We start from the raw sequence: 11,619 nt of genomic DNA, 5'->3' as shown, positions 1-11,619 counted from the left end.
GCGATATCCTCCGAGATTCTTGCCAGTTCTTGAGGGTTCTTGGAGTGCATCTCCATGATTCAAGAGGCAACAACAACAAGAAACAAGTAAGCAAGAAGAAGAGCGTATTTCAGTTGTATTCTTGTATTCTCTTCTTGTGTGAGTGTTGTAGTGTTGTGTGTGTTTGTACGAGGCTTCTCCGCCTCCAGTTGTGACCGAGAAGGAGTATTTCATAGTGGAGGAGTGAGTCGGTGTGTGGATCTTTGGATTAGTCACCTCTTCTTGAGGTGGATACCAAGTAAAACCTATGTGTTAGCGTTTTGATTTGTTGTGTCTTTCTTTCCGCTGCATATCATCAAGACGACGCAACCAACGAGCGCGCAACGAGACGCTATTCACCCCCTCTAGCGGGCACATCGGTCCCTATAGGAAGTCCAAGTGACCTATAGAGGATTGGACACTTGGCACGAGACGGTAAGTCCAAGTGGGTCAAGGTTGACCGATCACTGGCACAAGGAGAAAAGTTCATGTGGGTCAAAGGATTGACCGAACACTTGGTGAAGAAGTCTCAACAGGTCAAGGTTGACCGGATGCTAGGCATGAGGAATTCCAACATGTCACGGTTGATCGGATGTTGGATTTGAGAACCATTGAGCTTGAGTTAATCAAGTCAAGGGTGATCAATTGATCAACCAATTGATTGGGAGAGTGTTGCGATAAACAACATCCCAATCAATCGGTCGATCGATTGAGAGCCTTTATCGCAAGTACAGAATGCAACCCAATCGATCGATTGATGGCTGGAATTCTCGTGCGACGCGAGAAAGGCTAAATCGATCGAGTGATCGATTCAGGCCGTTTCTAGCAAAGCACAAAGGCGCTTTGAATCAATCAACCGATCAATTTAAGCCTCCTCAATCCAGTGATCAATCGATTGAGATATGACCATTGCGAATGAAGACACAGTAAAAAAGCCACGGTGAGCTTTCTTCCTTAGCGATTCTCCACTTCCTCTTCTTATGATTCTCTAAGGTGATCTCGCCAGTTCTTGAAACTTCTTGGAGCAAAGTGTTGCTGGACTTCTAAGGTCAAGAGACGTTCCATACAAGAAGAAGAAGCCAGCTAGAGGTTTCATTTGTGTACATCTTATAAGATTTTCTTTATATTCGCTTTTTATTTTCTTCGTGTTGTATTGAGAGGTTGTACAAGGCTTCTTCGTTTTCGATAGTTACCGAAAAGGAATGTTTTTCATAGTGGAGAGCGTGTTGTATGTGGATCCTTGGATTAGTTATCTTTTTTTGAGGTATATATCAAATAAATCCTTGTGTTAACATTGTGAATATTGTTTTAAGTTTATTCCACTATAAATCAACAATACCAAAATAAACAAACTAAGTATGACTAATTATTCATCTTCCTCTACCTACAAATCGAGTCTAACAAAACGTACTAAACTGAAATTAAACTTCAAATAAATTCAAATAATGATTTTAAATATTTAATTCATTTTAAGTTCTGATTCAACTTAGACTTAATTACTATACGAAATATGTTAGAATATTTTACCCAGTCTATTCTCACGCACAACGTTGACCGATGCTTTACACGTAACGTTATGGGTTGCTGCCACGTAGGATTACGTGTACGACTTGCTCGTATATTTGCGCGAGCGAATCGCACGAGCATCTCACGTGACCAATAATCTGGCAGATATATTCAATAATAATAAACGACGAGATATTTAGAGGTCGCGGAGGGGTTCGCACGGCGGTCTTTTCCTCGCCCGCCCCTATTCCTTTCTAGATCCTCAGCTCCAAACCCAAACCCTAGAAGGGAAAGGCGGCAATCACCAATCCTACCGCAATCCTACAGCGTCCTGCGTCATCGCCTCGTCCGCCCTTCGGATCTACTTTCAGGGTTCGGAGGATCTCCTGCTCTAGCCGAATGGCCGCCTCAAGCGTCGACAGATCCCCGCTTCCCGCTCAAGTGGTAGCGGATACGTCTCCCTATGTCCCTTTCATTTGATGCTTTCCGGCTTTTTGTGTCTTCGGTTTGTGATCTAATGGCTGGTGGATCAGGTGGGCAAAGCCTTCGTTCAGCAGTACTATCTCATCCTTCAGCAGTCGCCGGAGCTGGTGCACCGGTTCTACCAGGAGAACAGCTTGCTCAGCCGACCGGATGCCAACGGAGAGATGAGTTTGGTCACCACTACTCAGGTGGGTGCTCTTAAACCCTAAATGTTTGGTCTTTCGTACCTACGTTTTAGAATGGATTGGTTCTTTCTACTGAAGGTATCTTATTTCAACTTGTCGATGAATGGGATTTAGGCGATCAATCAGAAGGTATTGTCGATGGGTGCTGTTAGAGCTGAGACGAATACGGTGGATGCTCAAGAATCTCTTGGTGGCGGGGTGACTGTGCTTGTGACTGGGTACCTTTCGGAGGTGGACAGTATCAAAAGAGGCTTCACTCAGTCTTTCTTTCTCGCACCCCAGGATAAGGGTTTCTTTGTGTTGAATGATATATTCAGGTTTGTTGAAGAGGACGAACACCAGCAAGGGAACCAGGGTAATAGTGTTGCTGCTGCTGCACCTTGAAAAGTCTCAAGGCTTGCTCTACTTTTTATTGGTTCATTTCAAAATATAAATGCATTGTTTTCTTCTTCCAGGTTGCCCACCACAACAAGGGCCACACGACCTAGACCAGACTGCCTCGGAAGATGACGATAAGTTGAACAGTGGAGAAGTCTATAATCCTCCAGAAGATGGTCAGTTTGTGGAACACGAAGAGCCAAAAGAAGAGGTGATTAATGAAGTTCCAAACAGTTCCCATGCTGTGGTGGTTGAACCAACTCCTGTGACTGCTCAAGAAGACATGCCAAAAAAGTCATATGCTTCAATTGTGAGCTGCTAATTTAGAAACATGACCATGATTTTTGGTTGTCTTTTTTCTTCATAATCATTTGCTTGTTTTTCTCTCTCTCTAAAATCATTCATATACTATTTCTTTCTTAACCATCAGTTTTCTAGATCAGAAACTTAAATCTATAGCCTTTTCATCATAGGTGCAATACTGTTGATTAATGAAAGTAAATACATGATCTATGTAGGTCTTTATTTTTAATGTAACACTCAGCAATCATTTCATTAATAATTCTTATTAAAGCTAAATGGCAATCCTGTGGCAGTCTCCATTTAGCATTCAACCTGTTGGTCATTTTATCTGAAGTCTAATTGGCGTCCATATTTTGTTTCAGCTCTTAGCATCATAGATTCATAAGAAGAGCATTAACTTGATGACACACTATAAGTTAAATTGTCATAATAGGAAACTTAACCATGTAAATCTTGGTATGACTGTTGTATTCCCTTTCTATTTTCTATGAAAAGGACAAACACCACCAATAGTGTGTTTTCTTCCTTTCAATTGTGAGCTTATAACCATAGACAACGAATCAGGATGTCAGTAATGTTTCTGAAACAACATACATAAACTTATTTTAATAAATATGTCCTGAATTTGCTCAAATTTTGTATGGTTGGAGCATGGTTTTTGATAATTGGGAAATAAGACTAATGTCTGCTAATCTGGTTTATGGTGGCCATGTTTGTTGAGTATTCTTTCATTTGGCATGATAGTTATTGCTTTGACTTTGCATTCTCTTTTTTAAAGTAATACCTAATACATATTGCTAAAAAATAACTTATTAAATATTCATTTTTTTTTGAAAGGCTTGTATGTGTCTTTCTACCAATTGTATGTTTCAGACAAACTGCCATTGCCATCTTTTTGAACATGTTAGCCTCAACAAATTGGAGATGGCTACATGGATTGAAGTTGAACTCTATCGGAGATTACATTTCTAGTAATATTCAAATCTTTTAGGTCAATTCAAGTTACATTAACTAAAATGTTTTTCTCTCTCCCTCTCTACATTAACACCTTCCATTACAATCAATTCAACGAACTACAGAATTTATTGGCTATCTTTAAACATGTGCATGTCATTTTAGTTTTGTGTTTATGTTTACTTTATATTCCCGCGGGCTTTGCTATATCATGACAAAAGTCTACTTGCCATAACATGGAATGTGGATGCAGGTCAAGGTTATGAAACATAGTGCGCTGGCATCAATTCCACCACACATGCTATCTAAGTCAGCATCAGTTAGACTAGAATCCGAGGCAACCACTGCTCCTTCAGCAGTTCCTGCAAATGATGTACCTACCACCAATTCTGTTAATGAAGAATCTAGCAATGCTGTTGAGGCAGAAGGTAATAATGATCTATGTTCTAGCTTAATTGACAGTTTATCGGTGTATTCAGAAGATTTGCTTATCCTTTATATGCATCTATTTTAGCTGATGGCCATTCCATTTTTGTGAAAAGTTTACCATTGGATGCAACGCCTGATCAACTTGAACAGGAGTTCAAGAAATTTGGTACAATTATGCCAGATGGCATACAAGTTAGGAGTCACAAGGTTCTTTTCTATTTAAAAGCCTTCAATATATAATTTCTGGCTCCTATAATTTTTTTATCTGTCATTATTTTTTAATTTACATTTTGATTGCCCACAGCTACAAGGTTTCTGTTATGGATTTGTAACATTTGAAACGGCAAGTGCTGTCCAAAAGTCTTTGGAGGTAATTCTGAGCATGATAAGTTGAGACACAACTTTATTTATTAATTGGATGTTGCTCAAACTCTGATTTTCTGTTGTTACCTTCTCTTTTCTCTTTCATTCCCTTGCCTCCATTTATCTTGCCCTTATGATTTTTCAAACAACCATAATATCCATGTCAATTTTTGACCACAATGGTTCAGTGTTTTGTATTATTAAAGTCGTGTGGGAGTCATTTTTAGGCTACACCTTGAGGTAATAAAAAAAACAAACAGCAATTGTCATTAATTGTCATTATTACATGTTAGATGGTCGATATCTATTGATATTAATTTATTGCTATTGAGTTGCTTGCTCTGTGTATTTTATTCATTGGCATTAAGACCAACTAGAATATATCACACTTTAAACTTTGAAGTGCCAATAAGAAACTGTGTTCTCTGGACCCATGCTAGAAGGATTAGAATGGATTTGGGCTCTTGATCAGGCTATTGAAGGCCATTTGACACCTGATTCATTGAATTAGTATAAAGAACCTAGTAGTGTTGATATTTAACAACGTCAATGATTTTGTTGTTTAAATCAAATCTAAGAGTAGGATTTACCTGAACATTTAATTGTCATTGAAACTAATAACATATCTAAGTGGTGCATATGCTTCAAGCTGTTTCTTGTTTTGTGGTTTCTAGCAACTTTGATTTCGTCTTAACTTTCTTCTACTATAAGTGATGACTATTGTCTTTAGATGACTGTCTAACTGGCATTTAGAACAATCTTGTAATTGTTTCTTGACATTTTCTACACATCTTGCTACATATCATAGTCTTATCCTAGTTTAACAGTTGTCTGCATCTCAATTATAGCTGGTGTGATCCAGCAACCAGCATCATGATATTGGATCACAGATTTTATGTAAACAATGTGCTTTGTAATCGATCAAACCTTTGTTACAACCAAGGTTTAAAATCTCGACCTGTGCCGAGGTTTCGGTCCCAGATTGGAACTTGTATCGGTATCGTATCATGCCGTGTCGATATAGTTTCGGTATTTTTTAAATATAAATATAAATGTATATTAATATTTGATTATTAAAGATATTTTATATTTTGAGACGTATATTTAATATTTTCGCATAAGATAATGCTTATTAAAATTTTATAAAAAATATTTTAAAAAAATAGTAATTCTTAAAATTCAAAAACTAAATTTAAAATTATAAAAATAATTATAAAATTATTTAAAAATTTTAAATTAGTTTTTAATGTATTTGTAAATTTTCAATTTTAATAATAATAATAATAAATTATCAGAATATAAATGTGATTTTTTAGATTTTTTAGAATTTTTAAATAAAATTTAAAATAGTAAACATAATTTTCAGAATATTAATTAATAAAATTTATTTATTTTTTTGAATTTTAAATATATTTTTATATTTTATTAGGATGATTTAATTAGGATTTATAAAATCTTCTTCGAAATATCACACCTAGTTGGGAAATGTTTGAGCAACGCCTTTGGTGGCGCCTGCGACGCCACAACTCCATGACTTTGGCGATTGAAGGCGCGCCTTCGGGGTGCTTGGTCCCAACGCTTTAGCGGCTTCGGAGGAGTCCTGTGACATCTTCGAAGCCTCCAGTATGCCTCTGTCGCCTCCTATAAGCCGCCTGCTAGTTTAAGTCAAATTGAAATCCTATCCGCCTCGCCTTGCCGCTGCCTCCCCTTTTGTCGTGATTCCTTCCATTTGCGACGCGTGATCCTTCTATTGCGCAACGCTACACGATTCTTCTGCCTCTCAAGTTCTGTGATCTGTCCATGATGCACGAAATTACCCTGTCTCCTATGCCGGTTTCGCTCCTGAGGCGGAACGGTAAAATCCGTCAGTGCCGGGTGGCATGGAACGGTATTTTAATCATTGGTTACAACTGGACCATTTCAAGTGAAACTGCTGGAAACTTTTCAATAAATCTACATATTGAATCCATTATTTTCTGATGTAGGCCTCGCCCATAATGATTGGTGGTCGACCAGCTTATGTGAAAGAAAAGAGGACGACAGATTCACGAGGTAAGTGTTGTGTACATTTTTTTTCATGCCTTTGCCAGTAATTGTTATTGTTACCTTCTCATGGAACATTTTTTCCATGAAAATAGTTATCATGCAAAGGCGACACAGGTTTGCAAGAAAATATTTTGATTTTTTTTTTTCTCTTTTCACTTGGAATATTTTCATGAGCAGTTTTAAAATTCCCCTTTTGTTTTTTTGTTGTCGTCATCAGAAAGTGAGCAAGTTATTCTTTATTTTCTTGTTCTTCTGTGTGTTGTACTTAGCTATTATCTTTATGATTTCAACTTGATGGACATCTCTGGATGGATTTGCTCTCTATTTATGCCAAAATTTGATTGCTGCAGTTGGTAACCAAGGAAGATATTTATCTGGTCGAGGGGGCGGGCTACGCTACGATACCAGAGGGCGCAGTAGCTTCAGTGGCAGAAGGGCTTATGGAAGAGGCGACTATGATACCCCACCTGATTTTGGAGGACGAGGTGGTGGTAGGGGAAGGTATCAAAACCGTGCAAGTGATGGTAGTTATAAGAGGGTTGATCGTATCAACTCCTCAAGTAGCCACGGAACCAATGCTAGCTTTGCGATTGGAGTACCTACCAAAAACTAAACAATCAGGTTTGCATTTCCATTTTGATCTTAAGCTTAGTTTTTAGGTGCATATATGCCTAAATGAGTATATTTGTTCCTATTGATTCAATAGCTTACTGAGTCTGAGAGTTTTGTTTTCCATTTTTTTTTTTACCAGCAGTAGGCACGTGAAAATTTTCGGTATCACTAGCTTTATCACTCTCATTCACTATATGATAATTTTGTAATTTTTCATTCTATTTGCAAGCTAATTTATGGATTATGATAACTAGTTCTTGCTATTGGCTATGATCATATTGTCGCTGAATCTGATTGAAATCACTTCGAAAATTCTTTATGCACTTTAAGGAGCAATTTTTTATGCCAACATCTTTCTTCCTTGAAAACATTTGTCCTTTCATGGTCGTGTGTGCGGTCACTCTTTTGGTGCTGCAACCTAACATATTTCCATTTTTTTGGTATATGGATTCCCCTCTTTCATGGAAGAAGAATTCTAGGCAATTTATCGAATGACCCTCTTGAATTTTGTTTTTTCTTGTTGGTTTTGCCAAAATGCGCCCTCTTGAATTTTGTTTTTTCTTGTTGGTTTTGCCAAAATGCGCCCTCTTGAATTTTTTTTTTTTTTTTGTTGGTTTTGCCAAAATGCGTTTTTATTCTTTTTTTCTTCCTTTATGCCGAAGTAGCTTCTTTGTTTTTTTGGTGTGTGTCATGATAATTGTTTCACTTCAAAATTCCCTTCAATGCGCCTTAATAAAATGCACAGTGGATAGCATCATTTTAGGATGTGAATTATCAATAAAAAATTATATATATATATACATATTTTCTTGAAACTCAATAAGTTTTGTTATTCAAAAGCATTTTTTTTACTTTTCAATTCTCAATTTTTATCAAAAAATGAATAGTGAAATATTATGAACAATAGGATATATACACACACACACTCATGTTACGTTGCAGACTACTTCGTGCGGACTTGTTTGCGCCTAATGTGATTTTTTTAAGCTTTCATTCGGTTTAGGAGTTTAGTTATAGTATTAAGCACAAAACAAATTTAGGTTTGCATGGGATGTGGCATAAGGTCCTTAGCATAACAAAATTATATATATAGTTTTGATATGTTGCTCATCTTGTTTTCATACCTCGTGCGATTGAGTGAGTTGGGGTGGCTAAGTCACGTTCAGGCACTATGATTTTGTCGCGTACTGGAGGCCTCGCTCAGAATTTTATATATTTTGATTGAGATAAAATCGCATGTATGGTTATTCATTGCATAATACAGCGTTCAATAAATTTTGAATACTGTAAAAGATAATAAGCGGTCAACAACAATGATTTCCAGATCTGTCGTTAAAATTTTCATCTCTTTCATCGACCCAGTCTGATTCAAATTTGGAAACAATTCATATTTGCCATCGTTGTATGGATGACCCCACCAGCCATTGGAGATATGACACGTGTCCCTGTTATTCTCTCCTGTCTCGTTTAAACTTTACAACAATGATTGAAGTGCATGTTATGCTGTTAGGTGAGGGTGTGGAGTTTTCTGGGACATGCATGGAAGGCAGGTGTGTGAGATTAATAAATTGCTTTGGGTCATTGGTGAACAGTTGGGCAATGAGGAGAGTTGGGAGACATGGCCAAAACTGTTCATGCCATCATCAATTTCATTCATGGACTGTGGTTGTTAGATCTTGACCAGATTCTCTTCCTAATTATTTAGCTATTATTTTCAGAAAATAATTAAAATAAATACTACTGCTGGAAACGCCAGATTAGAAGTGTGCTATAATAATGATAATAAACTGTGTTAGCTAAGTTGGTTGGTTGGTTGGATGGATGGGTCATCAATGGACACATTGGGCAAGGAGAACTAGAAGGAATATTGCTATACTAGTTCCTTTCGAAGATCAAATTCATTCTTATTTATTTATTGGATTTGTGTACAGGCAAAAAAATATTGTTTGAAAAGAGTCTCTCTATATTAGTTGTCTTGGGGTTATGGTGCTATGGTAGGATATTCAGGTTGTTACTCAAGTTCTCGTGGTTTGATCTTTAGTTATGGTATATTTGTAGAATTTTTTTCTTTAAATGAGACATATAATCAAAGGATGTTGAGCTTTTAAAAGGTCCGTCGCGTGCACTTTTTGATTTATCCTGATGGTTTATGGAAAGATTTTGTAGGGCTAGGTTGGTCATCCCAGAGTTAGTCAATGAGACTAATTAGATTTATCATTTTTTTTTCTTTCTGTATATTAGTTGAGTATTGGAGTTGTCCAACTAAAGCGCTGAGAGAATGTCACAAGTAAACTAGGATTAAGGGAGGTGGGTTTTGAGTATAGTTTTGACGTAGGAGTTTTCGTAGGATGTTTTTCCTGTTCTTCTAACATAAGGAATGGATAGAAACTCTTTAAAAACTGATGAGAATGTTTAGGGTGTTCTCTTTATAAGGAACTATGATTCTAAGTTTTATAACCCCACGAAACATGAGATGTCGATCCTTTTATTGCTTGGAAGGATCTTGATATCATGCCTTGGGACCTAGTCGACCAAACTTGATCAACTATGTTGACCAATAGTGATGATGGGTTGATGTGTAACAATAGAGATTTGAGAAATTTATTTTTATCTCTTACTGATGTTATTTAGTTGATATTTTAGGGTGGTTGTTTTTTCATCAATAAGATGTTTATTTTCTTGGTATTCTATTGAATCATTAGGCCTTTAGAATATTGTTTAAGACGTTTTTGTTTAAGTCAAAAGATTCAATAGTTTTTGTTACGTCATTTGTCTCACTTTGTCCCACAGTTATTGATGCCACCATTTGAACTCAGAGAAAGATCTACTTTATATTAGTATAGCCTACTCGGTTGGGCTCCCTCGACGTCAATCTACAACCATACTTTAAGCTTTTGTACCCTTCCTTGATGTCAATCAACCATACTTTGAGCCTTTGTATCCCCAATCTTTCGATGAAGGTGAGTCTCAAACTCAAAGATCTCTCAAAGTTCTTGTGCTTATAAGCTGATCTATCCGAAAAATCATACACAGTGTTGGTCGAACCTCTATGATGTTGATTTTCACAAAATGTTTAAATTTATAAGACATTAATTGCAAGAAAAAAAAAAGGGGAGAAGATGTCTCCAAGTTTGATTATAAATCTAATCAAGAGGAGACCTACACGACATGAGAATGCCATGCTGCCTAATTGACAGACTGGATCGAAAATTCAATAAGAACTAACAAAATGTCGAGAAAGCAACTCCTTGATGTGTGCCACTGGAAGAAATAATGCCACAATCACAGATAAGATCGAAGTGAAGTATTGTAGCAAACCCTAATTCAACATCACTCCCGTTAATATCAGATTGCGTTGCAAGTTTAGATTCATTCGAATTTTTACCTTTCGGTTTTGGTGATTCTAAGTTGGATTTGTTTGAATGGAAATCAGTTGTTTAAGAATTATTAGATCTAAATATCTTCGAAAGGCTTAATTATGCGATTTTTAAAATCGACTTGCGAGTGGTCTAAATGGTGTGTAGCATTTTTTGTAAATTTGAAAAATTAGAACTGCTTTCTGATAAATTGCCCTAATTAAAAAAAGGGGTAAAATTACAAACAAAAGTTAAGACGTACCCAAATTATTATTTTCAAAAACACTAAAAAGCAGAAAAAGACGAACAAAAAATTAAATGAGTTTGTTTTAATCATTAATTCATTTCCTACTTACCCTCGTATATATACTATTTGATATTATTATAACCTATTAAATCTTAAAATGATTGATAAGTTGTGTGAATATGATAAATCTTTATTGTAGTAATTATAAAATTGTAATTGTTAAAATATTATAGTCATTATGGTTTCGTAATTATTATCACAGTTATAGCATTTATAATTTTATACTTATTACAATATGGATTTGTCTTGTCAGCTATGAAATTATAAGAAATTGTAATTATAATATTATAGTAATGTAAACTTATTTTATTTATATAATTGTACGATAATTTAATCATATATCTAATATTTGAATTTTAATTTAATTAGGATTTTCTTCTTGTAGGATGATAAACTTAAAAATATTGAGTGAATAAATTTTAATTTATTCTGATGATGGGTCATAAATTTTTATGAGATCGGATTGGATATTTTTATGATTAATCGGTTTAAAGGGTTGGATATGGAAAAAAAACGAAAAAGAAAAAAAATTGTATAGTTGGCGTGTGTAGTCCACAGGAGACGTGTGATGAAGCATGAAAAGCATGTCACTTGACAAGAAATTTTGCAAATCTATGTGGTGGCCGTGATTGCCATGTTGAAAGCCATTGATGACTCATTTTATAGCTGGAATTATTAT

At 35.9% G+C, this 11,619-nt stretch overlaps 1 protein-coding gene across 4 annotated transcripts; it reads left to right on the top strand.

The window, feature by feature from the left end:
- The first annotated feature begins 1,724 nt into the window (after positions 1-1,724).
- LOC122015341 (nuclear transport factor 2-like) lies at positions 1,725-10,084 on the top strand. 4 transcript variants are annotated; one of them, XM_042572179.1, is made up of 10 exons: positions 1,725-1,968; positions 2,058-2,195; positions 2,307-2,547; positions 2,648-2,880; positions 4,081-4,255; positions 4,342-4,463; positions 4,561-4,626; positions 6,605-6,671; positions 7,016-7,286; positions 10,068-10,084. In XM_042572179.1, the coding sequence occupies exons 1-9, from the start codon at positions 1,924-1,926 to the stop codon at positions 7,276-7,278; spliced, it is 1,350 nt and encodes a 449-aa protein (XP_042428113.1). In that variant the 5' UTR covers positions 1,725-1,923; the 3' UTR covers positions 7,279-7,286; positions 10,068-10,084. The 4 variants fall into 4 exon arrangements, with proteins under 4 accessions (XP_042428113.1, XP_042428112.1, XP_042428111.1 ...); XM_042572178.1 differs by lacking the exon at positions 10,068-10,084 and adding an exon at positions 7,420-7,527; XM_042572177.1 differs by lacking the exon at positions 10,068-10,084 and adding an exon at positions 7,417-7,527.
- The last annotated feature ends 1,535 nt before the right edge of the window (positions 10,085-11,619 follow it).

Source organism: Zingiber officinale, chromosome 8B (genome assembly GCF_018446385.1).
Source record: "Zingiber officinale cultivar Zhangliang chromosome 8B, Zo_v1.1, whole genome shotgun sequence".
NCBI classification, from domain to species: Eukaryota; Viridiplantae; Streptophyta; class Magnoliopsida; order Zingiberales; family Zingiberaceae; genus Zingiber; species Zingiber officinale.
This window is presented reverse-complemented; position numbering and strand designations above follow the sequence as displayed.

Bases quoted from the DNA above. Each gene is read 5' to 3' on its own strand.
- LOC122015341 (XM_042572179.1), top strand. From the start codon at position 1,924: ATGGCCGCCTCAAGCGTCGACAGATCCCCGCTTCCCGCTCAAGTG. The intron at 2,881-4,080 runs GTGAGCTGCTAA...ATGTGGATGCAG, and splicing joins AAAAGTCATATGCTTCAATT to GTCAAGGTTATGAAACATAG. The intron at 4,464-4,560 runs GTTCTTTTCTAT...GATTGCCCACAG, and splicing joins TACAAGTTAGGAGTCACAAG to CTACAAGGTTTCTGTTATGG.